Genomic DNA, 27,510 nt, shown 5'->3' with positions numbered 1-27,510 from the left:
TCAAACTTTTCTTTTAGGCATTTTACTAATAATTATCCCATATTATTTCCTGACATAAAATAGGAAAGGAATGATGTTTGAAGATTCCACTATATTATTATTTTGAGTTGTGGGGTGCCATTAAATTTTGACTGGGGCTTAATAATACTTTTCTTAGATTATGTAATAAGAATATTATGCTATATAATATTATATACCTAAGTATGTATCAAACGATAAATTTGTAACAAAAATATTAATCACAAATTTTCACATGTTTGTACAAAACATAAATAGTTATCATAAATTGTAATTCCCAATAACCCATAGAAGAAACATTAATTTCTACTAATTCTCATACATAACCTACAAACAAAATTTATAACAATTCATTATTATAGATGGCCAACTTTGTAGCAAAGTCAAATTGTGACGCAAAAATGACATTGCATATGAATTAATTAACATAGTATGTACTACCTAAGATATTTTTAATAATCTTAGGTCAAGCCAAATTGATTTCATCATTATTTATATTATTATGGTAGGATATGTAAAGCCTATATCCCATTATTTATTCAAGGTATTACAGGCACATAGTTTTAACACTGATAAATTTAATTCTGAAAAACCGTTTATCAACAGTTGAACTAGTTTCTACATTTTTTTACATTAAATGTTATCATAATAATTTTTATTACCCAATGTCTGCAATTCATTCAATACTAGGTACTCAGTTATTTACCTATATTTTAACAATAAAGGAGATTTCTTGACTTAATACTTTTATAAATTTGGTGTTCCCGCAGCAATCAAATCAATAGTAAACAAAATATTACTATGAAACACCGTCGACTCGTAAGAATTGTAATAATATAACTAATTATCACAATTAAAAATAATCATACAGATACTACAAAGCTTATTTTATTTAGAAACATTTAATAAATATATAACGCCACGTAACGCTTCTGTATATTTGGAATTCAGAACATTCTCCCCTCCCACAATTCTTCGTCTTCTCCCACAATTTTTCCGACACATAATATTATTTTTATATTAAAAAAATATTTTTGATAAAAATGTCATAATAAATGAAAACACTTTTATAATGTTTTTTTTTCTATACGTAGCAAAAAAGATTCAGTTGAAGAATTTTGGTTGTAGAAAAGTGGGTGAAGAATATTCCAAGACCCGTACATTATTTAGGTGTAATAAATAACAAAATTTGATTGTGCTACTTCTTGGGAACCATTATTATTCATTATAACAAGTGAATTTTTACCATCTTATAATGAAAAACTTCAACATGCCAAGATTATCACTGATGAGGATAATAAATCAATAAACGAATGATTAATATACAATTACTAAGTAGGTAGTTGACTGTATTGCTTGAAATTAATTATTTTTTAAACAAAAATGTACAATCTAAATGCTGGTCTAAAAATAATAATACTTGCTCAAAATAATAATCCAGTTTAACATATGATGTTAACTGATAAAAATGTTAAATTTGAAGCGTACCATGTTGCAAAATTCTAGCCTGTGGTTCTATCTTTATGTTTCTCTCCAATTCATTATAGAAAAGTTGTATGTAATGACTGTGTGCTAGGAGAAAGCTTTGAAATAATATGAGAAACAGGATAAAATCAGTAAGTAAGTCTTAATCTAACAATATTGCTAGAGATTAGAAGTCGTCCATATATGAAGGGGTTATCGCAAGACAATGATAATATACCACATACTTATGAATTTGTTGATGTTGAATAAAACCAATCCCCAAGGCACACACTCACGTTTTACTAAAGACACTTTTTAAAAAAAATACACAGATGTCTCAATATGATATATGTGTAGTTCTTGCAAATTCAAATTTTGCTATAAAAATGGTTATAACATGATATGCCACACCAGTCAAAATGGATAACGGTTAGTCATCCACGCCTTCTTGCTAAAAACAAAATAATTATAAGTGTGATATATCGAACATTTTAATTGAAGATAGTGATTTTTCCTGTTACAATAGTGATGTTGATCAAGAATATGTGGCCAACGAACAAGAACATTAAATTGCTCATATTATCTCCAAACTATGTTTCTGTGGCATATCATTGTCTTGCAATAACCCCTTCATATATGATGACACATCTTAAACGGTGAGAGGGGACGTGCCATTTTTACATTGACAAGAATACTGAATTACAAGTTGACATTATGGCATACTGTTATTGACAGGAATATACTATTACTTCTTTCTAAATAACTAAAATAGATACCAGTATTCTGCCATAAGTATACTAATTAACTAAACTAATGATCACATAGTTTCGATAATAACAAGTTCAAAACTATGGCTCTAAATTGATTCATTACACGAATTATTTGATTATTTAATAGAGGAGGGAAAACTGGTCGATTTTGAAGACTAAGTATACTTACTACCAGCATAAAAAAATACTTAGTGTCAAAACTTGTTCCAAAATACTTACTAGTATTTGGAATTAATACTATATAGAGCGTTTGCGACATAAGTCTCATAATCGACTGGAACTAAAACTTAACTCCATATTAGTATTTGAAATATCGGCTTCAATAGAATCGCTAAAAATACACTGAGCTGGGCTTTTCAAAATGGCCCATTTATTATAAAATTTTAAACACATTTTCAATCTATGAGTTGTTTTAATGTTATTTTATAATAATCTTGTTAACATAAAATGAGTAACAATGATTTTTTTTATTTTAAACTGCCGTCACCTTAGTCACCTCACCACATTCCTGAGGGAATATGCTTCTACAGAAAATTTATGACCTATTGTTCATACACAAGATGATGTCATTAGCATGCATAGACTAATAAATTAAAATATAATTGTATTCAAATGCTATCTCGCTGGTGCGCATTTAATGCCAATAGTATTGAAAGTCTACCAACTAGCGAGCGAGACTCGCGATGATATCATCACAATGTTTTTGGAACAAGTTTATTGGGCCACGCGTACTGAGTATAGGTAGTTTCATCCGATACTTGAGTACAAAAACTGGTGACAGTATTTCCAACTCACCTCTATTATTTAATTTAATTATAGGTTTATATCTCGGTGACTTTCAATTGAGATGCTTTTGAAAAAAAATATAGGTAAGGCATTCACCTAAAAAGTACAATATATTATAAATACATATTATTTTCCCACATTAAATTTGATGACATTTATTTGAAATTTGTTTGCAATACTTACTCTTATGAAGGAATTTAACAATAAATAATAATTACATGCTATTACATTGAGTATTTCTGGGGATGCTCTGTATCTACAGCATGTATTTTCATCAATTGAGATTTACATATTAAAAATTATTGAACAATAGTAATCATCCTCGACGTCATCCACATGAAAAATGAAAAGGAAAAATGGACAGATATACATAAAGACAAAATAAACTTCTTCGTATTATTGATTGTTCGATTTCCAGGCATGTGATTCTCTACTTTTGCCTTACCTCATATTGTTGCAAATGTATTGTTTTCAAGAAATTTCTATTGAGATCAATCAATGCAAATACATTAATAATTCCTCAGGTGAAAAAACATATTTGCATATAGATATACTAAATTTGTTATGAATCATTTCTAATACATTGCCTTTGGATAAAAATGAATGATCGTGAAAGATATGTTAACATAGATATAAAAAAAATTGTTAGTATTCACACACAAAACCTGTAGGAGACAAATTGTGTTAATTATGTGAAGTACAATTGAAATTTTATAACTGAAAATTCCAAACTGAACTAACTGTTGAAATGTATTATAATGGATTGCTTAAAATGGAGATTCTTTAATTCTCAGATCTAACGTAATCCCAGCAATATTCAAAAACTGTTTGGATTTAGTTATGGCGGGTTTTAGGCGGATCTTGCCACTGGGCATCGAAACCGCAAGCAGTATCAGAGTCTGAGTCTTGCTGAGTTGCTATGCTTGAAGACGGAGAAGGCGAAACATTTTCCGAGTTATCTTGATCCTTATCCAGTTTTGACCGGATTTGGTGCGGCGTGGTCGGTGTGCTCCTACTCTTCCAGGCATTAACATAGTCTGGAGTCTTCTTAGCTACCTTTCTTTTCACTTTATTGGTATGCGGACACGGCATTTGCTTTCCTTCTTCATCCTGAAGAAAAATAAATAAATTATCGTTAATTCAACAGGGTTGCGTGTCTTAATTTGATCATAAAAATATCACCATTGATCTACCAGTATAAGTTGTCCGCTGAATGAGGGTGTTACTTGCTAAGGTTCGGTGGATCACTCAGTATCTTTTACACAGTGAACCAATTATTGATGTCATTTATGTTTAAAATCAAACATCCATGAAAAAAGAACATTGCAATTACTAATTAATTAAATAATTTAATGCAAGTGCAAAAAATCACAATAGGTACTCACAGTCATCGTGGACTTCCTAGTGTAAGCTTTTGAAAATGTAATAAGGCTGTATTAATGCTATTTTCAGGAAGTATTGTTTTATAATAAAAAATCATATTAAGCAAAAGTCACCAACCAACCCTCAAAAAGGGAGTTTTGAGTTGAGTATTCGATAAAATCTTAAGAAGCTTAAGTCATTATAGGCAAATAGAAATTATTGGAAATATTAAAAAAAATCCTTTGTTATTAATATAGAAACAAACGTTACTAAACTATGTATGGTTACTTTTACTGATTTTACATTTGAAAACTTTTAATACTTGTCTGAAACAGGCAACAAAAACTAAATAGGAAGAGTGACTTTTAATAAGATCGCTTTAGTCCAAATTATTAAAAAGCAAAAGTCACCAAATCACATTTTAATCACCTTGCCTTCTTCAAAACCTTCCAGATGTATTAATTAGCTTCAAAAAGTAAAATTAACCTAAAGAATTTATTAATAAGACATGAGAAAATTATTTAATGTTGATAAAACCTTAAAAACATTAAAATCTGATTTTTCCTTCATCTCCAAACTTTCAAATTGTGATATCTCAAAATGATGTTTTTTGGTTTGGTGATTTTTGCCTGAATGGTGACGATATAATAGTTTGATTAACTTAATTAATTAAAGAAAAGAGCTTTATCGACAATCATATTAGTCATTTTTACATTTTTACGAGTTGTTACAGTTGAAATCAATTTCAAATTAAACTGAAATCATTTAGCCAAGAATGATGAAGACAAGATTTTTTTATTGTTAGCCTTTCCGTTTATCTCTTAGGTTATAAAAAACTACAAATGAATACCGTTATGTATTTTTAGATCAGGCGGTGTTTCAGTGGAACTTAATTAATTTGAGTTTTGTTGTTTATTAAACATGATATATAAAATTCTCTCAAACTGTATTTTTACATCTCTAAACTATATTTCATTTTTTACTTTCCTTGGATACATCAGTTAATATACAAATGTATACTCTGGCCCATAATAGGTGGTATATTTTTTATTATAGAAAATTGAAAATAGGTTAACTATAATTTTCTATCCTATACTGAGAATATAATAATATGAAGCATCTAATAACAAAACCGAAAAGTCACACATATGGTTAAAACCAAACAATAAAAGATTGAGGATTAAGAAACAACACCTCGTAAGTGATAAAATAACAACTTTACAGGAGAGGGAAAAAACTCGCCTGCACACTGTGTTTGATATTTGATATTACAAATCAATGATTTTGTTATCTATATGTATGTAGTATGAGGACTACTTACATGCATTTGACAGGTGGCTGACTTCAAACAAAAGCATTTCCGAGTTATCATTAATTTTATAGTGCAAATGAGATATTGTGTCAAACGTTTTAGGAGCTAAATATTTTTTTTTTAAGAATTTTAAACTTTCGTCGGTAGATGCACATACTACCAATATCCTATTCAATAATATAAAAAAGGTATTTTTAACAAAATGTCACATACGAGATGTCGTTTCTTAACCCTTGATATGTCATGGTGATTTCACACAATATGTTATGGTCAATAACTTCTAGAAAGTCCCAAAATCGCACAAAAAAAGTTTAGGAAAGGAAACCAATTATTTGAAGTGATATAAATAAATGTTGAGACATCCAGTTATATTTTGGATCATATTTGGATATTGTGGACATCGGTTTTCATTATTACATGCCTCATATGCCTTTACAGAGTGGAGGTTATATTAACATACATTTTAAACAAGGAATGGTTGTTCGTCATTTACTAAACTGATTGCATCCCTGCTCTGAATCTAATACACATAAAAAATTGTTTTGATAGGTACAAGATTCAATGGCATGCACAAATTCATTAAAATGTGTAAATCTTGTTATATTTTAATAAACAAAAATACTGCCTGATTTCATACAGCCATGAGAAACTGAATGATTAAAAAACTTTTTCTAAAAATATTCGTATTCTTGTATTTATGTTTCAAGTAATATATTTTTCTTACCTGAATATTGTCCGCGGATCCCCACGATTTATGCATGGCATCTTTGGAAAAGGCATTTTGTGGGAAGTCAAGCGGTGTACTGTTGCGAGAATTTGGGCTGTTGAGATTCTTAATTCCGGCGCCCATGTTCCTTACGCCCCCAGCACCAACGCCAAGAAAATTGCTGAATGCCGATGTGGTCTTTTTGACTCTCATATTCAAAGACCCGATCCGCAAGAAGCTCAAGTCTTTTTCTGTAAATTAAAATAGTGTCACATATAAGTATTATATTCATGCAGAAATTTTATACCAAGGTGCTAAAAATGTTGAGTTTGGTCTTGCATACTTCCCGGGTCTTTTCAGATGTTACATTATTAATAGTTCTTTATAATCTATTCAGGTTTGAGAGTACGTTTCCACATCAATTGAAGTACGTGTTTATGGTGAATTGGGAGGAATTTTTGAGACTCATACTTATGGCGGTGTGGCTACTATCTGTGACTCTATCCAACTTTCTTTTAGGTATGATTACCTCATGTAATCTAAAAGTTAGAAAAAATATTTGGCTACATATTTTTTCCAATGTATACGCAGTGTAAATGAAAACTCTGCCATTTTTGGTACTATATTGACCTGTCCCCTCCTGATAACTATCAGAAATTAGGAGCATCAATTGTTTTTGTGTTCAACCAAATCGTTTCAGATATTGTTATATTTCACTTGCATGACATAAGTTTAGGTGGACATTGTTTTATAAAATAGGGTCTATTTAGCTCACTCGGTGTGCTTCCATGTGCTTTTTCATGCTTCAAGACCTTTCTCCTACCCATCTTTTCGGGTCCGTAATATAAAGATGTTTCATTAATCTATGCTAGGTATAAACGTAAGAGTATTTTACTATTTTTTTTTTCTTTACTATTTTCTCATGAGTCTTTGTGAAACATTCAGTCATTAGAAACATACGGAGATGTATGGCAATCTCAGTATGTGATTGTTTCTGAGGTATTCTGAAACTTCCAAAAACTGCAGATACATTTCATCACCTATTGCACTAATGTACTATGATCGATTATTACGGTGTATTAGTGTGGGACGGAGTGGGCTCTGTTATATTGTGTAGTCATAACTGCAAAGCTATATTTTGTGAATTAGAGTTGTATTATTAGATAAAAGATTAAATATTACTTGCCTGAGTATTTCTTTCGGGATTTGACTTCTGCAAAAGTAAAAAATAATAAATTAGTGATGAATGACATACGACATAGTTTTAAGCAATGAAAAAATGTTAATTAATATAAACACCCAACCAGTATAATAAAAAAAATAAAGAGTATATCACACCAACTATATGTTAATGAAAACAAAATGGTACTTACTTACATAATCATGCAACTACAGATGGTTAGCTAAATGTTAATTGAACACTCAAGTAAATCAAATCACAAACCATTACCAATAAAAAAAATTGTACATATCATTAGAGAGAAAAATTATAATATTATTGGGAGTAATTTTATTGTTATCAGGAGAATAGGAGTTAAGCTGAATTATTGATTATTGATTAGAACAGCGGTGTTTAATTTTGTTTTGTTTTGTGTTACGGTGACCTAAAAAAATACTAATACTTAGTAGGATGAGTGAGACAGTTCGTTCAAAATTCAAACATGGAATCAAACTAAACATAGCAATCCTTGGTTTGAGGTTAAGTTTTGAGTGATATAATTTTTTTATTACAGATAACTACAGTCGAAAACTTAGCTTTAAAAAGGGTAAGTCATCGCAAATTTATCCCGGACTCACTAGCACTCATCAAATAAAATTCACCATTACAAATATCAAAAATTCAAAGTATTGTCGCAAGACTTGGAGGTAGGTTTTGAAGATTCGACAAATATAATGCACACATTGTTAGTCATACTTATTAGTTTTCATTGAACTAAGAATACAAATTCCAGTTGGTTTTCAAAATTCGATTAAACCTTGCCTAACAAAACCATAATAGATAGAAAAATATTTTTTATCTATTATGGATTGCTTTAGGCAGGGTTTAATTGAATTTTAAAAACTAACCAATACCATCTGCAATTTGTATTTTTAGTTCAATAAAAACAAATAAGACATATGACTGACAAACTTTAGTGTGGGTACACTATTTATGTCGGATTTCCACATCCTACCTTCACATTTTATTAGTGATTTCCATTTACCAACGTAAAGTTAGATCAAGATTTGAATGAGGATTGTATTCAGGTGAAAAAAAAATATATATATATTGACTATAAATAAACAGCAAACAAAGTATTAATAATCTATCATTATGATCATGCATCAATACATTGAAATAAGATTGCTTACAATTATTAACATTTTCGAATATTCTGTTATGTTCATTGCGATTAGTCAGTGTCCAGGACGCCGATGTAAACACTGAAACCTCTGGGTTAGAATAAAGGAAGATGGATTGATTTGTTGGAAGTATGTAAAAAGTTTAGAAGATAACATATTAAAAACAGAAAGTATAAACCAGAGTATGCACAAGTAATTAGTTATAAGAAGATTGAGGAAAAAGTAAACATTAAAATGAAAAACATGCTGTATGTGTAGATTTATAAATCTTTATTAAAGGGATAAACCAATAAAAAACCATAATGTATACAAAAAACCCATGCAAGCAAAATAAAAAAGTCAGGTGTTAAGTCATTTGCAATAAACTAGGATAATCTTACATTTGACCTAACAACCAAATTAATAAAATAAGTTTTGTTAAAGTAGGTACTGATAGATGGAGAAACTAAAATCCGACGTATTGATTGCTGATGGAAGTCATAAACTCGCCAATGACTGATACTTCGCACACGGCACTACTGAAACCAACTTGAAATAATAATCTCATAACTTCAAACTGTCAAATCCATTGTCTTCCCTACTTTATTAATAACTTTACGGAAATATTCTGGCAGCCTGTAATTATATAGGCAGGGGTAATCCTCAACTTCTGCCACAAATTTTATATTAAAAATCGATTCGCCCATCTTTGACGTCTTGACTTGTTACTGCTTCTTCAGTTCAGTTCAGTGTCAGCAATTTTGGTAAGAAAATACGATTTTTCATCGAATCGACTGATATTGGCACCACAATTTTATGGGAGACTAGAAACCGAGAAACTGGGAGACTAGCATTTCGCGTCTAGTTTAGTCGTGAACGTTTTGAAACTGAGAGATCCTAGTCTTGCCGTGAGCGAGCCACCACTGAAATACATTAGCTAGATATTGGTTGGAATTTTAGTTTCAATCTCGTCTTTTATCAGTATTCTCATGAGCGGAAGGCCTTAAATATTTAGAAGAACTTAACTTAGTTGGCTTCCAAATTAAGATAAAACTTAAATTTATTATGAATTGAAATATGGAACCAATTCATTAAAATTATTCAAAAATAAATTAATTAGGATCTCAACATATTATCTATGTGAATTCAATTATTAATCATTATTGTTTACAATTTCATATTTTTTACATTTCAAATTTGTATCATGGCCTCAGAGAGCGAGAAAACTTGCTGAAGGCAAAGGACCGGTTAAAACACAATCACTGCTGAACTTTTAATTATCTTTTAATTATGTTCCACATTTAAATAACACGTTAATTATATCTAATGGCCAAGTACTCCACATGCGCCAGTCGCGGTGTTAGCACTAAATGAGTTAAGATTGCTTCCGCACTGCACATGTCCATATACTTCGGTTTGGAAGGGATATGGGAAATTGTAAATAATAATTCATTAATTATGATTAAAATAATTTTAGCTATTATTATGGAAAAAATAAACTCTATTGAACTGAATTTTATAGTACTCTACTAGCTGTGTAAAGTTTTATTAAAAAAATTCATTATAAAAACCATAAATAGAATGTGGAATAAAAAAGATAAATATTAACCTACTAATAATAAAATATTACTATCAACAGAAAGCTGTCATGTTTATTATTATTATTTTATTCAGCACTACATCACTGGACAAAATAATTTATAATATTAGTTCCCATCTTAAACTGTCAGCTGCAATAATATACAAACTAATCCATGTGAGATAAATAAATCTATCTTGGAGGATTGGAAAAATAATGAATAAAAATAAATTAGAATACTGAAAACTTGATGGAAGTTGAATTTCTATTCAAACTCGTCGGAATTTAGTAATTTTTTATATTTATCAAAGTCTGCTACCTAGGTTTCCCTTTTTCGGTGTCTGCAGACTTTACAGAATTCAGAAAATTTTACATTTATTTGAAAAGTACAAGTAAGAAGTGGTTAAGTATAATAAAATATTTTTCATCTTTTAATGTCCACATATTTCAACAATACATAAGTATAAGATCCCCACATAAAAACTAGATTAGCATGCATTGTTACTGAAAATATCCTCTCAAATTGATTGAATTGTTTAATAGTTAATACTATTTGGTGTTTTTATATACTGTTTCGATTGGTGTTGTAATTTAACTGTTGTTTTCGGACACTGGCGATGTGTTCTTTATTAAAAAAAGACCCCAATTTATTTGAAGATTTAATAATGAGTGCTCATTTTGACAAGTTAATCTGTTGATAAAATAGAGTAGTCGGTTGTGGAGAATGGAAATCGCAATATTAATTCATGAATGACCTTTTCACCATTATAGAGTAACTGTATGATGTGCAATTTGGGATGGTGAAATCATTGGACTGATTTTTTTTGAAAATGCCAATGAAATGCTGTTACTGTGAATGGTAACCTACAGGTACGCGACACACGGGGGTGTTGGGGGTGCAAAACACTCAGGCGGCAGGATTTAGGAGACAGCAAAAGTAATTTTTAAATTACTTATATAAAAATATACATTTTATTCAATTACATAAATAAAATCTTATGATGAAATATATGAAGTAGGAAGGTACATAATATTATTACATTTATGTTGTCTACTATCGAAGGGTGACACGTACCTATATTCTTATTTAGGCATTTAAAATCTTCGATCTATTATACTTTTTTTTATTATATAAAGTTTTTTTTATTTATGGGGAAGCACCGATTTTGGATGATACTGTAATATTGCATACATCTAGTACTACGAAGGAAGGTTTGCATGAAAAAATCTGATGAATCATTTGGACAACTCGTGTTCACCTGATTAAACAGTGCTAATTTTTTTATTTCGGGCTATTTAACCAGATGTATGGATGTATGCTACAAGCGCGTTTACACGCTCTACAAATCCATGCATGCAAGGCCGGCCATAGAAAATGAACATGTATACACGCTGTACATTATGCTCTCTACCCCAGTTGGTTGTTTTAAATAAATTAATACATTGTACATAATATACTGTCTTTTCTTGTAATCATGGTGACATTCTTAACCGATATACAAGTCTTTATGATATACTTTATAGAAATTCGTGGCCCACCAGGTACTAACATTCTAATACCTCCCGGCATTTGTTCAACAGTTCTATGTAGACGACTTGAAAGGACACGTGATTACGCTACAGCTTGAATTAGTCAAAAACAATATAAAGCATATTTTAATACGTACCTAATTAGGTATTCAAAATCAAAATCGTATTGGTATATAAAACACACAAATCTAGTGTAAATTTGTGTAAATATACTTCTAAAAGCATTAATGCTATAATAATAGTATGAAGGGTCCAATTTTAGTCTGATAAGTCCATAATTGAATATTATGGTAAATGACGTTTTCTTCATCTAGCGTAACATAAATTGATTCTACCATCCTATATGGATCTGGGCCACCTCACAAACAGGTTTCTTAACATATTTTTGTTTTACGATAAACGGATGTTAGTCACTTGCTCAACCTATTAGGTCCATACTCTGTGTCCAAACACACATTGAAAAACAACATGTGAATTTTTGCCAGACTCGGGATTTGAACCCAGGACCCACGAAATTATAGGCTTGACGCCAGTGGCGAAGGGTGGAGGTAGGCTGTTAAGATTCGACATAAATAGTGCACACTAAACTTTTAGTCAAACTTATTATTTGTTTTCAGTGAACTAAGACAACAATGTGTAATATTTTTTGACTATTATCTACTATGACTTGGATTAGGCAAGGTTTAATTGAATTTTAAAAACTAACCAGCACCATCTGCAAATAATTGCATTCTTAGTTAACGAAAACCAATTGACCGACAAAGTTTAGTGTGCACTATTTATCTCGAATCTTAACAGCCTACCTCCACCGCATAATCGCTCGGCCATTATGGGACGGTCAAGCGTAACAGGTGTTGGTTTTAATGATAGTTTCTATTTTCCATGTACTTTATTTTCAAATTAGAACAATTTGTTCATTTATCTCAGCCGATAAACCCTTTTTTGTAATAAAAAAAGCAAAATAAAATTGGACATAACAAATTTTATTTATATCAATTTAAATAAGTAGTTTTTAATTATTTTTTTTTAGAAGTTTATAGATCATTTAAAATATTCTGTGTAATTGACCATAAAGTGTGACTTATCCATTTTTGAAATTAGACGCATCATATTATTATTAAAATACCCGATACAATGGTAATAAACAAATTATTGATATCGAAACGATTTTAAATTATGTACCAATTTTTGCAGATAATTTGCCTTCCATAGAATTCAGTCTGAACTTATTTATATATTTATATTTTAAAAATACTAGTTAAAAATGTTAGTCAAGAATGTACGTTCACTCACATAAAGTGGATTTCTTTATACACTACCTCAATATCTCTTAGCTAAACATTACTCAATGATAATGTCTGTCTGGTGTGTAGACAAAACCTGTGTAAAAAGAAATTCATTTTATGCAAATTCTTCAATGAGATTTTAGAATGAACATTTGTGTTTTTTGTTTATTACCATTAACATTAGTAAAAAAAATATGGTAGGAATACATCTAAATCTCTAATCATATTATTACAAAGCACCAAATTGGAAGAACAAAATACCCATTGTTAGTTATTGACAAGTCACCAAATAATACTACAATTTAAAAACTAAATACTTTGGTTAAACAGTAGTAAATATTAAGGGGGATCCTATATGCTAACAGAGAACCTAGCAGAAAAATACGAATTTTGCAATTTGGGATTTTTTTGACAATTTACGATTTCAACTGTATTAATTAATAAATATTATGTACCTCTGAAAATATTAAAAAGATTTTTTTTTTAAATTCAAAGATTCTTAATTAATACAGATGAAATTGTAAATTATAAAAAAAAATTCTCAAATTGCAAGCTTCGTATTTTTCCGCTAGGTTCTCTGTTGGCATATAGGACCCCCCTTAAAATATTATATGTATAAATTAAATTTAATATAATTTACATGTACACTGGTACAGTGCCACTTTTTTAAGGGTAGATGGCCACCCTAAACATTTTCTATCATTTTACATACAAAACAATTATGAATCTCATGGACCTACTTGTTATTCTAGTTATTATCTACATAATAAATAGATTTATATCACATATGTATACAAAACTCTTAGGTTAAGCGTATGCTGGCGCACAGATGACGTAGTCCACGCAGCTCAATGTAGTAATGGCAAACATTGCTGCGCATCGCATGCATGTTGTCTGCGTGCCAGCATACGCTTAGCCTTAATCGTATCCAGTTTGCCATATCACACTTCACCGTGAAATGTTGTATCGGAAATATATGGTCATATATTAAAGACCGCCCAACCTCTTTGGGTCGAATAATACTGAGATAAAATTCATGTCTAAATAAAATACAGTTCTTGTTGGTTTACACTTTATAAGAAGCCGGCGGCAACCAAATTTTGAAAATAGCCGATATACTAGATTAATTGTTAGGTTAGGTTAGGATCTGATACAAATGAAACAATATTGTCTGCAATGCTCCACGAACAACAGGTAATTTTTTCATCTCAGTGCTATAGAGATGACCGTATCGTATACGATCATCTCTTTCCGATAAGAAACCTCACGGCGAACTGTGCTACGGTGAAATGTAATACGTACAATTTACATGTAACCAGCCTTAATGTGATACATCATTTATGTTTTTTTGGTACAGTTCGGTTATGAGGAATACAGGGGAAAACACATTTTGAAAATCCTCGATATACTGGATTATTTATTAGTTTAGGTTAGGTTAGGTTGGGTTAGGTTAGGTTAGGTTTGGTTAGGTTAACCTAACAAATAATCTAGTATATCGGCTATTTTCAAAATGTGTTTGCCGCTGTATTCCTCATAACCGAACTGTACCGGTATTTTTCATTCTTGTGCTTTATAAGATTTGTTCAGTTACACCCTTCTTGTGTCAATTCACTGACCACACGTCTACTGTTATTCTTTTTTATTCCAATTTACATTGGGTGTCACACTCAGTAGCTATTATTTGTAGAAGGGAAGCACTAATAATATAAAAGATAATCAGTGCTTTGAGACTTTTTTATTTGGCACTACATCACTGAAGATGGATATTCATGAAATTATATTATGTAGGTGTGATAGTAGTAAAATGTAGTTATTGTAAAATTATTATAGGTATATAAAAAAGGTGATCTACACCTGTTGTATTTATAGATATATATATTTGGATAATTATAATCTCTATTACTAATCGAATGCCACTTCGCCACTCTTGTATAAGACAGTTTTTTTTGGAATGAAAGTCTTTTTCAGAAAACTGTTTTTGGATTTCAATTTTTTTTCAAGTTTATATTCGGATTGATAGTCCTCGGATACATAGAGTTTGCTAGGTTTCGGATTGCCGGCACTTTTCGGCAATGAATGGTCTTTTTTCTTCTTTGACCGCAGGCTGCTAAACCCTTTCGGCGGATTGAAGTGGTACTTACTGATGCTGATGTCGTCCGAGATCGACATGTTTTCATTTGTCAAATACTGTCGCGCCTTCTTCCCCGACCAATCACGGAGATGCTGATCAGCACCTGAAACACAATGATAATCGGCTTTAGTTATAGAGTTTGCATGTTTTTTCATTGGAACGATCACATACAATCGCAGAAACAGTGTGTAATTAAGTAACCAAAGCAAGACATAAATAGGAGGCAGTAATTTTCTTTTATATCTACAGATTACGCTGCCAATGGAGATTATAATAATTATCTGCGCAGGGTATAGTCTCTATAAGCAGAAACTCATATAGACTACGCGGACTGAGTTTTATGACCGACCAGTGTTTCCAAGAAACTAAGATGATGGTTGTCCTTTTTTAAATGCAGTTCGAGCATTTATGGTGGCCCAGTTTGTAGAACGGCCGTTTCTGAAGCTGTAGATCGTGGTGTCGACTCTGTGGCTGGGCAAAAAATGTATGCTATTTTTTTCTATGTGTGTTTGATTCAGTGCAAAACCCAATAGATTGGGCAGATGGCCAACAAATATTCCTTATAATTTGTTTTTATTAATTTAATCTTCACCTTGTCAAGGCCATAATATGCTACACTTAGAAACGAATAATAAATATTTTTCTTAAATGTATGCAGTCAGTACAATATCAGTTAAAAACTTAAATGACAATGAACATGGATTAAATTTTATTCCTGCTACGCTACGTGAATTTTTTTTAAATTTTGAGGTTATAGGTGTTTCATTTTTTAATTCAATTTGTATCTTGTTAGTTGATTATACTGTATAAATCAAACGGAAAATCAACAAAATTTAAGAAAAATCAGACAGAAAAAAATTATAGGTTGGTATTCCTCTGAGAGGGTTCCATGCACCATTGTAGTAATAGTATATTTTAGTACAATAAAAACCATGGCTGTTGCTTGGTCTCTAATTGCATTATTACGTACAATCAATGTTGTATAACTCTTAATAGTTTCAAGAACGATACCATGATCCTGGTCAATGGCAAGGACGGGGCATAAAAGGCAGATCTAACTGAAGAAAAATTGAGAAGCAGTTCGATCCTTGAATTGCGACAACACCACTTAACAGATACAACTTACCATATACTTCAATGAGTAGCCTGCCAAGATCTTCATTACGAAACTGCATTGCGATATGTAAAGGAGTGTAGCCCTGTAACAATAATAATATATTGAAAGTTGAGACTGAAACATAATTTTAAAGTTTTAAGTACCTACCTACCTTTAACAATTGTTGGTCATGGGTGCTGCTAATATGTACAAGACCTAACATAATTAAGTGAATAGGTTGTAAAAGATATTGATTATCAAAACTCAAAAGCTGAAGCTAAGTCACTGTCTCAGCAAGAAAAAAGCACCGGTTGCATGCACGGGTTGAGCAAACATAAAATCTTAGTGCTACTGTCCGACAACAAGAAATCGGCGATATGTAACAGGATGTCGCTGTAGTCACATACCGACCTACAAATGAATGGCCAAAAATGAAACTACGAACCATATTGAAAAACGCCATTCGAATGTCAGATTTTGCCAGTTACGAGTTGTGATTGTGTAGATTTCGACAGTGGTTCTCCCATCTCATTCTCCAGATAAGTTTGTAGGTCTGTACAGAAGACTTCTAGTGACGTACCTGTCATGGCGGCAACGCGTGCTAGTGGCGTATTTACATAATGTATCGGCTCTTCTTTTAGATGCGATTCCTTTTCTTCTTCGCAATAAACCAAAAATTTACCAATCATAATTCTAACGTCATTCCTGATCGTTTTAGACATATTTTTATTATAAAAAGTTTCAAATTACGTAAATTGACAAATCTATTCACATTGGGAGTGTAAAATGAAATGATAAATATGGGGGTTCCTCATTTGAAAAGGGAAGTGCGATTAGCTGCACTGGAGGGGATTGTCAGTTCACAGTTTAAACACGTGGACAAGAGGTTCTTGTTCAACAGTATACTAGTACAACCACAGTAGTTCGTGACCATATGGGTTACCTACATGAGCAATTATTATTATTGATGCGCTGCACGTTTGTAAGAGGGAAATTGCGCGACTTTCAGCTTTCATTCTAGGTACTCTGACTGTAATATTTTAACAGGATGAAAATTATTTTGATTTAGTGAAGTATTTTTTTCAAAAATATTTGTAAATTATAAAAAAAATAATAATACTTAAAAAATTATTGAATAAACAAAATTTTTTCACTTACCCCATTCTGTATGGATTAGTGGATTCGCCAGGATATGAAATAATAAAAAAAAAACAATATTTAGACAACCATAAACCATAATATTTGTATTTGCATAAAAACTAAATGGTATTCCCATTAAATGGATTTAGATAAGAATTAAAATGGTGAAATGAAAAGGTTTAATATTATATTTTTAATTCAGATGATTTTCAGATTGTGTATTATTAGAGTAAGGCTCGTTACTGACGGGGGTGTTGCGCTCGTATATAATATAGGAAGCCTTTGTATTCGAATAAAGGGGCCTTTGTATTATGTTTATAAACGCCCCAGAGCTAATGAGTTAACGCGCGTCCGGTACACTTTTCCGCCGGGCGCGACATTCTCAAGCCGCCGATACACTTGTTTTGATTACCGCAGACAGTTTTATGTTCTAATTTATAACGAGAAATTATGCGTTCACTCATTAGCACTGGGGCGTTCATAAACATATAAAGATAAGATATATAAAGGCCCCTTTATTCGAATACAAAGGCCTCCTATATTGTATACGAGAGCGACACCGGTGTCCCATCTGAAATGGGCCTAAAACTTTTCTACAAGCGGTAATTTCATGGAAATTACCGGGAGAGTGAATCCCAGTGATTTGTGATGAATAGACACCGGACATCTCAAGTCTTTTTTTTTTGGGACGGACTCGAATATTACAACATTTTTTAATTAAAAAATGCGTTAATAATTTATGGAACTTATTTGGGCAAAAGTCTCCAAGGATATTGGATTCGTCCACCAATTTAATGTGTTTTTTATGGGTTGACGGTTAAAAACGTGAACGGGCCGGTGTTTAGTGATGAAAAACTGTCATGATTATAATATACTCGATGAGACAGACGACATAACAAATTAAAGACAATGAATGGGTGGGATCGATACATAGCAGGTGCGCTCGTTGCTGTTTACGTTATCACGGGTGATTGGCAATTCTTATCTATTTATAGGTACGATTTTAGAAATAATACATAAATAAGTTAATTTTCGCAGAAAATGATCACCTATCATTGACCTTCAAGCTAAGTTTGCATTGATTTTCTAAGTAATTTATTTTCATCGATATAGGAGAACATTGTTATTGTAGATGTAAACAAATAAATTATAGATTTTCAATATTACTTTGTGTTAGTATAAACAGCAGTGGCGAAGACTTCATACTAGGCGATTATTTGAAGCCTACCTTCTTAAGAAAGATATTTTTTAATTGTATATTGACTTATTTATATAATCACTTGATTATAATATATTCTATAAAATAATTTATCTTGCCAACGGAGATGCCGTATGTGTAGGAATGTATTACACAGATAATAACAAAATAATCTGCAAAGGTTTTAAAAAATATACCACAGCGCGCCCCATCTGTTTTGACGTAAATAAAGGTCGGATTGGGTTTCAATTAAGTCTCAATTTTTTTCATATGGACATTACGTCACGTAGCCTCGCCCAGTTTATCGAATTGTATGAACTAAGGTAAGCTCCGATCGCAGAGCCTAAAACTAAATAATTAATAATTAGATAGGTAATTTAAAAAAAAATAATTTCTACAGTGTTTAATCAAATATTAATAAATATAGACTGTTTTTATAATTTTTTATGTGTAATTAATGTTTTGAAAAAATACGTACTTCTTTAAACTGATCGCTTAATTTTATGTCGTCAATGAGTTTTTGAAGTTTCATTAAATTAGTGTGTCGTTGTCATTAGTGTGTACCTATTCATAAGTAGTAATATCGTATTATCTTCTGATTTCTCGTAAGTATACCTGACAAGTGTGTTCTTTTTATCAGATCTCCACATACTACCTCTTTCCAAAAGTCACCCTTCGCCACTGATAAACAGATAGTAATTGCTATTGTATTTATTTTCAAATTTATGAAGAAGCAAGTGGCAGTATACATATACATTAAAATTTTAATTAAATATTTTTCGAATAAAAATAGATACCAATTACATTATAGTAGACCAAGTTACTCTGGAAATTGCGCGAATTACATACAGTAATTTTAATTATTGTTACCGTTATTATTACAGACTGCTCTTACATGAAGCCTATTGCATCATGTTCTCTCGCGTGGCGTCGCATCATATTTTTTGACAAACTTCACGTTGGTGGTTTGTTTATAAAACACTTAAAAAATGTGTAATAAATTATTGCTGGTAGGTATTAAAAAATTTAATTATCATTGTCCAAGATTAGAAAGCAAAACAACTTTCACTTCTATCACGCGTGTTCGCCACTCGTATAAAATTTATTTTAATTATCACAAATTTTGCCGACAAGGTATTGATTAGACTATATATGTGGCTTGATTTATCTATCTATCTGTCAGTGGCGAAGGGTGACTTTTGGAAAGAGGTAAGCTGTGGAGATCAGAGAAAAAGAGCACACTTGTCAGGTAACTTACGGGAAATAAGAAGATAATACTTACGATATTACTACTGATGAATAGGTGCACACTAATGACAACGACACACTGGTCATAGGTTTCACCGCTGAATTTGTCAAATTATTTAAATCACTTATCGCAGTAGAATTCCACGCATACTTTCTTTACCAAACAATACGCATCGCCAACCAAAAAGTTTGTTTAATGTATAACTGCCAGTTAAAAACAAATATTTATCATTTATAAATTGTTGTGAAAATGTCTAATATAAGTTTTTTTGCTGTATTCAAATCTAAATGAACCCTTGGAAGGTTAAGTTTTGATAATTTTTAAATGCAATCGTTCGCACATTTTCTACCGGGACACTACACAATTTAATAAATACTTATATATTTAAAGCACTGGCGAATGATTTCGGTACAATATGAGATAATTTATCCACATTCACAGTAACACAATGAATTTTGTATTATAAAATAAACCTTTACCACCGCTTTGAAATGTCAAAATGACATAAACTGTGAATAGCATGTTATGTTTGTCTATGACTGAAGTAACCTAAATAATAATCGCGAATTAATACAATATTTGTTTTTAATAACAATTTATAAATTATATGTGATCGAACACAATAGTTATTATTTTTTTTAATCATCCTTATTATTTATTATTTGCTTTTAAAGATAAGCAAAGACAATAAACAAATCAACATTTTGAATTAGCTTGTCGACGCTTCCGAGTCTCGAACAAAAACGCAGACATGCATGAAGTTGGCAACTGAATTGCGGTAGAAAATTCGGCTTGGATTATCGTTGAAATAATTCTAAAAATAGCACTCAAGTTGGACGTTCCGTCATTTATTTTTGATTCGAAACATGACTAAATTAAAAGCTCTACTTATAAATAACGACGATAGATGGCAATCAATATTTTTATTATAACCTACAATGTCCTACAATATAGATATTTATTTATATAAATTAAATACTTGAAAATAGAAGGTAAGCTTTAATTAATAATCGCTTAGTATGGAGCCTTCGCCACTGCTATCTGTAACACATGAGAATAAGCATAAGTAAATGTGTACGAAAGAGCGAGACAGGGATAAGACTTATTAAAATGGGTAAGGTGAGAGAAAACATACTCGTATTTGATAAATGATATATCTATGAAAATGTGAATTTCTTTAAGAATATGCTCGATTCAAATTTGAGAGATTTCGTGAGTGGATAAATCGAATTTCCCGGTAATAACCTAATGTTGCAGAACTAAACTACATCCAAGAATGTTGACGGGTGACATTGCCACCTTGTAAATTCTTCTAGTTAAGAATAGTAGCTAAACAGATAACCTTAAATTTACTGTGACTAATGAATGCATTTTTTATTAATACAGTAAATACTTCAAAACAACTTACGCTGCGAACATTGACGATGGATTTTCGTATTCCAGCAGCCATTTTGACTATGTCCAGTCGATTCAGCTTAGATGCCCAGTGAAGAACAGTCTGGAAGGAAAAGATAAAAATGTTAGAATATTTCATAAACAACATCAGAAAAATGAACAAATGAATTATTTTGATACAGAAATAGTACAAAATGATTTACAAGAGAATTTAGTTACACGAACTCCGATAATAGATACATATTTATATCATAATCAATATTTTTCAAAAAGAACGAATCGTCGTACGACCGTGCCGATGGCATGGTAAAAGTTATCATGTTTTAAATAATCAATCTATGTTTCGGACTTTAAGCAACATTGAAAATAAGAAAATATTTGACACACATCATCACAATATTATTAGATATCCTCCGATGTCATAAGACAGCGATAGCGAATATAAGGCCTGTTTCAGACAGGACACCGGTGTCACGCTCGATATAATATAGGAGGCCTTTGTATTCGAATAAAGGGTACTTTGCATTATGTTTATAAACGCCCCAGAGATAATGAGTCAACGCGTGTCCGGTACACTTTTCCATCGTCTGCTACATTTTCAAGCCGCCGATACACTTGTTTTTATTACCGCGGCCAGTTTGATGTTCTAATTTATAACGCGAAATTATGCGTTGACGATTATGCGTTAGGTTTGGGGCGTTCATAAACATAATACAAAGGCCCCTTTATTCGAATACAAAGGCCTCCTATATTAAATCGAGCGCGACAACGGTGTCCCGTCTGACACGCGCCTAAGGCACGCGTGTCACGTTTGTATATATAGACAATTGTAGAACCAGAAGTGGCAGTTTAAAATTGAGAATAATTTTATAAGTTAGCACGGCAGCAGAATAATAGGTACCCAACTCTAATTTTCAATATGCACCTTTATTTTTTAAGCACATACCTACCATATTATGCAACATCTAGAACTATTCCGTAAGTGTACAGACATGGACGCGAACTATAAGTCAATACTTTCTTCACACATTCGTCATACCATTACCATTGGCGGGTGAAAGAGCCCAATTAATGTATGACAAACATGGTGTACACGCCCTATCTGTTTACGAAAGAATTAATTTGTATGAGCAGACACATATATCGATTGGCAAGATGGTTCATGAGAGAGCTTTTATTCCTTAGGTGATGCGTCACCCAGAAGTGAAATGTGGAGAACATTTTTGAAGATTTTTTTAACTCCACAATAATAATTATTGTCAAAGAAACAAAAATCTAAAAAAAATAATAGGACGGTGTCCCGGGAGTTGCCCGAGGCGCACATTTTGAGCACCACTGATTTATGTAGTAAACAATAAGGCGTAAGACTGCGTGTATACATACAATATGTATGTATTGTTACAAAATACAGGACTTACAACTGGAATATTAAATTTGAAGGATTGATCGATTGCAAAATCCCATCATTATTTTGAATACTATTGCGTGTTCGCAAAAGCTCAATCGCATTACGTCAAGAGTCGTCAAACGATTTGACAGCATAAACTGACAGCCCTTTCCAATATTATATTATTTTGTATTTATTAGGTACCTACCATTGATCGGATTTACGACACATGGAAGTCCCTAAATAAATGGCCACAGGAAATTGGATAAAAGTATGCCTACATGCTTGCCCTACTGATATTTAAAAAAATAATATAATAATAATATAAGAACCTATAGTACGTTTTAAACAATGGTTATTGTAAATATGTTGTAATATAAACAAGGGACGATGGGGGGAGGGTTAAAAATAGGCAAAATCGTGTGACGTCACATATTATGTGGACGGCCACTTATTGTAAATTTACCTACCATAAAATATTACAAATTGAAGATAAATTTACATATTATTTGTTGCTGACAATTGATTTATTTTCGGCTTATGAGAGACGCTTCATACACATTCTGGATTTAAATCATTAAAAGGCGATTTATTATTTTTGATTTGATATAATTCATCGCCGAAAATAGTTGTTTGCGTTTAAAATATTCTATTACCTATAGAGGTTTTATAAAAGTCATCAATAATTTTCAAAATTATACATTGTTAATTTAATGGTACATTTTATGAATAATATTTTAATTCACCGGTCTTCTTATGTACCTATATATTTGGAGAATTATTTGACCATGGCTCTGAAGTAACTTATTTGTGTGTTTAAGATCTTAAACTATTTTTCGTAATTACATAGCGATTCTTAGTGGATAATACAGTTGAATTGGATCAAAGTTCACTTTATTTATTCCATCAAAAGTTTTCCCCCGATGGGAAAATGGTCGATGTATCACAGGTTCGTCATCCATGACCTATAGGATTAAATAGTTAATAAACTTATCTCAAATTTGTAATAAAGAGTTTTTGCACATTATTAATTGTATCTATTTTTTTTTTATTCTTTTTGATTTACCTTCTTTGGTCGTAAATAACGATCTATACCAGAGATTCCTAAAGTTTTCAGATTACCAGTTTTTTACACCTATTATACTTCGTGGAATAAGGTTAGTCAAAAATATTACATATTTAATTTTAAAACAATACTATTTAAAAGATCGTTTTTGTGCATGTGGAACGTATCACCATTTGTGTAAATGTGTTGTTTGTTCATATACAACCAGAAGTTTGAATAAGTTTGACAACTTTAAAACACATGAAATGACGTAGGTACCTATACTAGCGTAAAACTGTTTAAATGCTGTGTATGAATACTTTATAAAAATCATAAAAAACGTGACCGCAAAACACAAAAAATTATTCATAAAGGCAAAAAAAAAACAAGTATTAATTTTTGTCCCTTTTGTGTACTCTAGAATACCCTATGGCTCCTTTGATTTCCAACTTCTCGCAGGGGTTTTCACTTCCCACTTTAGGAATAACCGATCTACATCTATTAACGAAATTTAAGTTTAGATAATTTTGAATTTAAATTAAATTCCCAGTCCCAATTCCAAGCCGACAGTATCGTTTTGATTTTATATTCAAAACAGTTTTGATTAAGTATTTTTCAGTATTATTTAACAGATTTAATTTGAATATTATACTCTGGACTGCACACGAAAGCCTCGGGGAGAAACCAGCCAAAACATGCGCTAAATTAAATGCAATCAATTTATTGTTACATCATACCATATCGTGCGAACAGATTAACAAATAAACACAGAAAGCCTATACAACTTTATTATGTTGGTCAGTGTAAATGTTCGACTATTATGTAAACCAGACACATGCAGGGGAAATATTAATCAAATTATTATTATACACGTATTGTGTTTGAACACCGAAGAAAACATTTTTATGAATTATTTCAATACATTTTAATAGGTACCTACTTATATTAAATTTATGTTTCTCATTTGGTGGGTCGCAGAAATAATACCACAGGTTATCGTATCGAAAATATACATTATCCACCAAAAAATTGAAAAGGTTCAATTCTGATTTTTTACGGCTTGAATATGTGAATACAATTATTTGTATTCGTTTTGACCTTTGTGTATTTCCTTAATACAAAAAAATAACATCATCTTTTAGTTGGTATCGTGCTTGGCTGTCAACCACAGAACAGATTAATAAATAGATTTCCGATAGGCTATACCCTAAATGTAATACACTACATTTTGACGCAGGGTTTTGAATGTGTGAGTGTCCTACGAAAATGAAGCACACATTATATAATATGTGCAACAGTGTGTGTTGCAACTAATGTCATTGGTTGCAACCTTCAAATACACTAATATTGAATGAGCGTTAGTGCATAAACAGAGAGCAGTTGTCAGAACGAAGGACAAGCCGTATTCTTGACACGAGTTTAAGTTTATCCCGTATTCTTCCAAACTCTTGTGGATTCTCATTTCCCGAGAATTCAATAAACTGTTACTAATAAAAAATAGCTTCGCGACTAAAGATTGCGTAAAAATACGCGGGTAACGAAAATCTGAAAAATGTTCTCGGCGTTGATTCCAAGCGGAATTTCTTAAATTCGTCGGTAAAAAAAATGGTAATAAAAGCTTAAAAAACTGTGGACTATAAAAAGAAGAAAAGATATATTTTTCGAGAACAATAAACAAATTTCGAATTCTGGAAAAAAAATATTTTTTAAATTAGAGAATTTTTCTAATCTCGAGAACGAAAAATGTATTTAGACAATATAAAATAGAAAGGCTAAAAATTTAAGACTGAATGAATCATATGTACTTTAGCTGTTGTTTACAAAACAAATAAACACATGGAGAACAGGTTAATAATAATAAAATACACAGGTAAACAAATTAGTTAGCTCAACAAAATCGCGTGAATTGATTTAGTAAATTCCTCGAAATGTCCACGTCTGAGGGATTACCTCAATTTGATTCGAGCGAAGTATCGACATGTCTTCGAGTCTTCGACGACCCCGGAATCACCTTGCGGATGTCCCGGGAAACGCAACACACAATACCAGATTTATTATCTCACCGCACATAGTAATGGTTACATGTAAATTGTACGTAAAACATTTCACCGTGGCACAGTTCGCCTTGAGTTTTCTATGGGAAAGAGATGACCGTATACTGTACGATCTCCGATTTTATTATATTTAATATGAATATTAATTCAATTTTCAAAGCTGACTTTGGCAAAATTCATGAATTCAAGAATGAAAACCTAACCTAACTACGGATTGCAATACCGGTATTTCAAAACCGGTATTCCAGTATTTATCAATACCGAAATACCAGTTTTAAAAATCCAAAATACCGGAATTTTCGGTATTAAGAAAGCACACTCGTTTACGTTATTGAAAATGAATTATAAGTTATGTGCTGCTAAAATGCAAATATATTGAGTGAATCCAACAGAGGTGAAAAAATAAAAAAACAAATATCATCAAATATATTTATTTATATAAGTAATTGTCACGATGAATTATCATAATATTATTTCGAAATAGAAAACATCCGTGACAAAAATGTTCAATTATTCTATAATTTTGGATGGCTGGACTGTACAAGCGTTGAATTTAAGATGCTTTTCCAGCAGCCGGACTTATTTGCACTTGACGAACTTTTGAGGGCTTTAGTTAAAATTATCAATATAGTTAAACTATTTGTAAAAAATCACTAGTTCTACAATTATGATCGATACATATTTTTAAATGTCAACATAATAAATGTCGGTATGTAGATTTTTGCTATAAAATAATATTTAAAAAAGATTTTAATAGCTACATTTATTGATAAGCACCTAGTTCTGTTTTTTTAATGTTTAAGAAATATCGGTATTCAATAAGAATTACCGAAAAACGGTATTGAAATTTTCATTCCTAACCAAACCTAACCTAACAAATAATCCAGTATATCGGCGATTTTCAAAATTTGTTTGCTGCTGGCTTCCTGTATCATATTATCATAGATAAGAACCGTGTTATATTTTGAATGCATTTTATGTCAGTAGGTAGGTACTATACGACCAAGAGGTTGGACGGTCTTTAATATACGGCCATTATTTTCGATACGATATTTCACGGTAAAGTGTGATACGGCGAACTGCATACGTACAAGTTTCCGGACACGCATGGTAATACGACTGGACTGGTATGAAAGTATAGAAGGTATGCAGAACAACTATTACAGTAGCCAATGTAATGATAAATTCGAATGAGCCAGTTTGTTTTCTCTACAATATAGATTTGAAATGTGTCACACATACAGTGTTGCTACCCATACTATAAATTATTATGGTACATTATATTAGGTACCTAATATATTTTTGATACAGCGAAAAATGTATAATATTATACTTTTACGCTAAATATGTTAAATACATAAAATTAATGTTACTCTACTATAATTTTTCAGAAATACTATAATTTGTAAACCCGTGTAGTATAATCAGATTAGAAAAAATGGCAGCACTGAATGTTTATTATCATCTTGGTACCTATACTATAACACTGGTTCCCGACACTTTCTGAGTCGCTTCCCCCCTTTATGATTAGCTGAGCATGGGTAATTTTTGTTCGAATAAGTCTCTGTAAACTCAATCAAAGCACACTTGAGTACATGGTGACTTTAGTAAACGTAGGGTCCCGTGATACGCCCGATTAAAACTGGGTGTGGTTTGGAGGGGCAATTAACTTTAATGTCC

At 31.4% G+C, this 27,510-nt stretch overlaps 1 protein-coding gene across 1 annotated transcript in view; it reads right to left on the bottom strand.

Moving 5' to 3' along the window:
• Positions 1-2,694: 2,694 nt before the first annotated feature.
• The window catches only part of sowah (ankyrin repeat domain family member sosondowah), a 425,153-nt gene continuing 400,337 nt past the window's right edge, over positions 2,695-27,510 (bottom strand). The window contains exons 5-10 of the mRNA XM_085944422.1: positions 21,358-21,447; positions 16,393-16,465; positions 15,277-15,369; positions 7,605-7,631; positions 6,437-6,669; positions 2,695-4,148 (exon numbers count right to left, since the gene is read on the bottom strand). Of these exons, the coding sequence (XP_085800548.1) occupies positions 3,873-4,148; positions 6,437-6,669; positions 7,605-7,631; positions 15,277-15,369; positions 16,393-16,465; positions 21,358-21,447 (792 nt within the window). The 3' untranslated portion in view covers positions 2,695-3,872. The remainder of the gene's footprint in view (positions 4,149-6,436; positions 6,670-7,604; positions 7,632-15,276; positions 15,370-16,392; positions 16,466-21,357; positions 21,448-27,510) is intronic.

This window comes from Rhyacophila brunnea, unplaced genomic scaffold (genome assembly GCF_057557595.1).
Source record: "Rhyacophila brunnea isolate RB1 unplaced genomic scaffold, BYU_Rbru_1.0 scaffold_1, whole genome shotgun sequence".
Lineage (NCBI taxonomy): Eukaryota > Metazoa > Arthropoda > Insecta > Trichoptera > Rhyacophilidae > Rhyacophila > Rhyacophila brunnea.
Note: the sequence above shows the minus strand (reverse complement) of the source record. Positions and strands in the feature narration are given on the sequence as shown.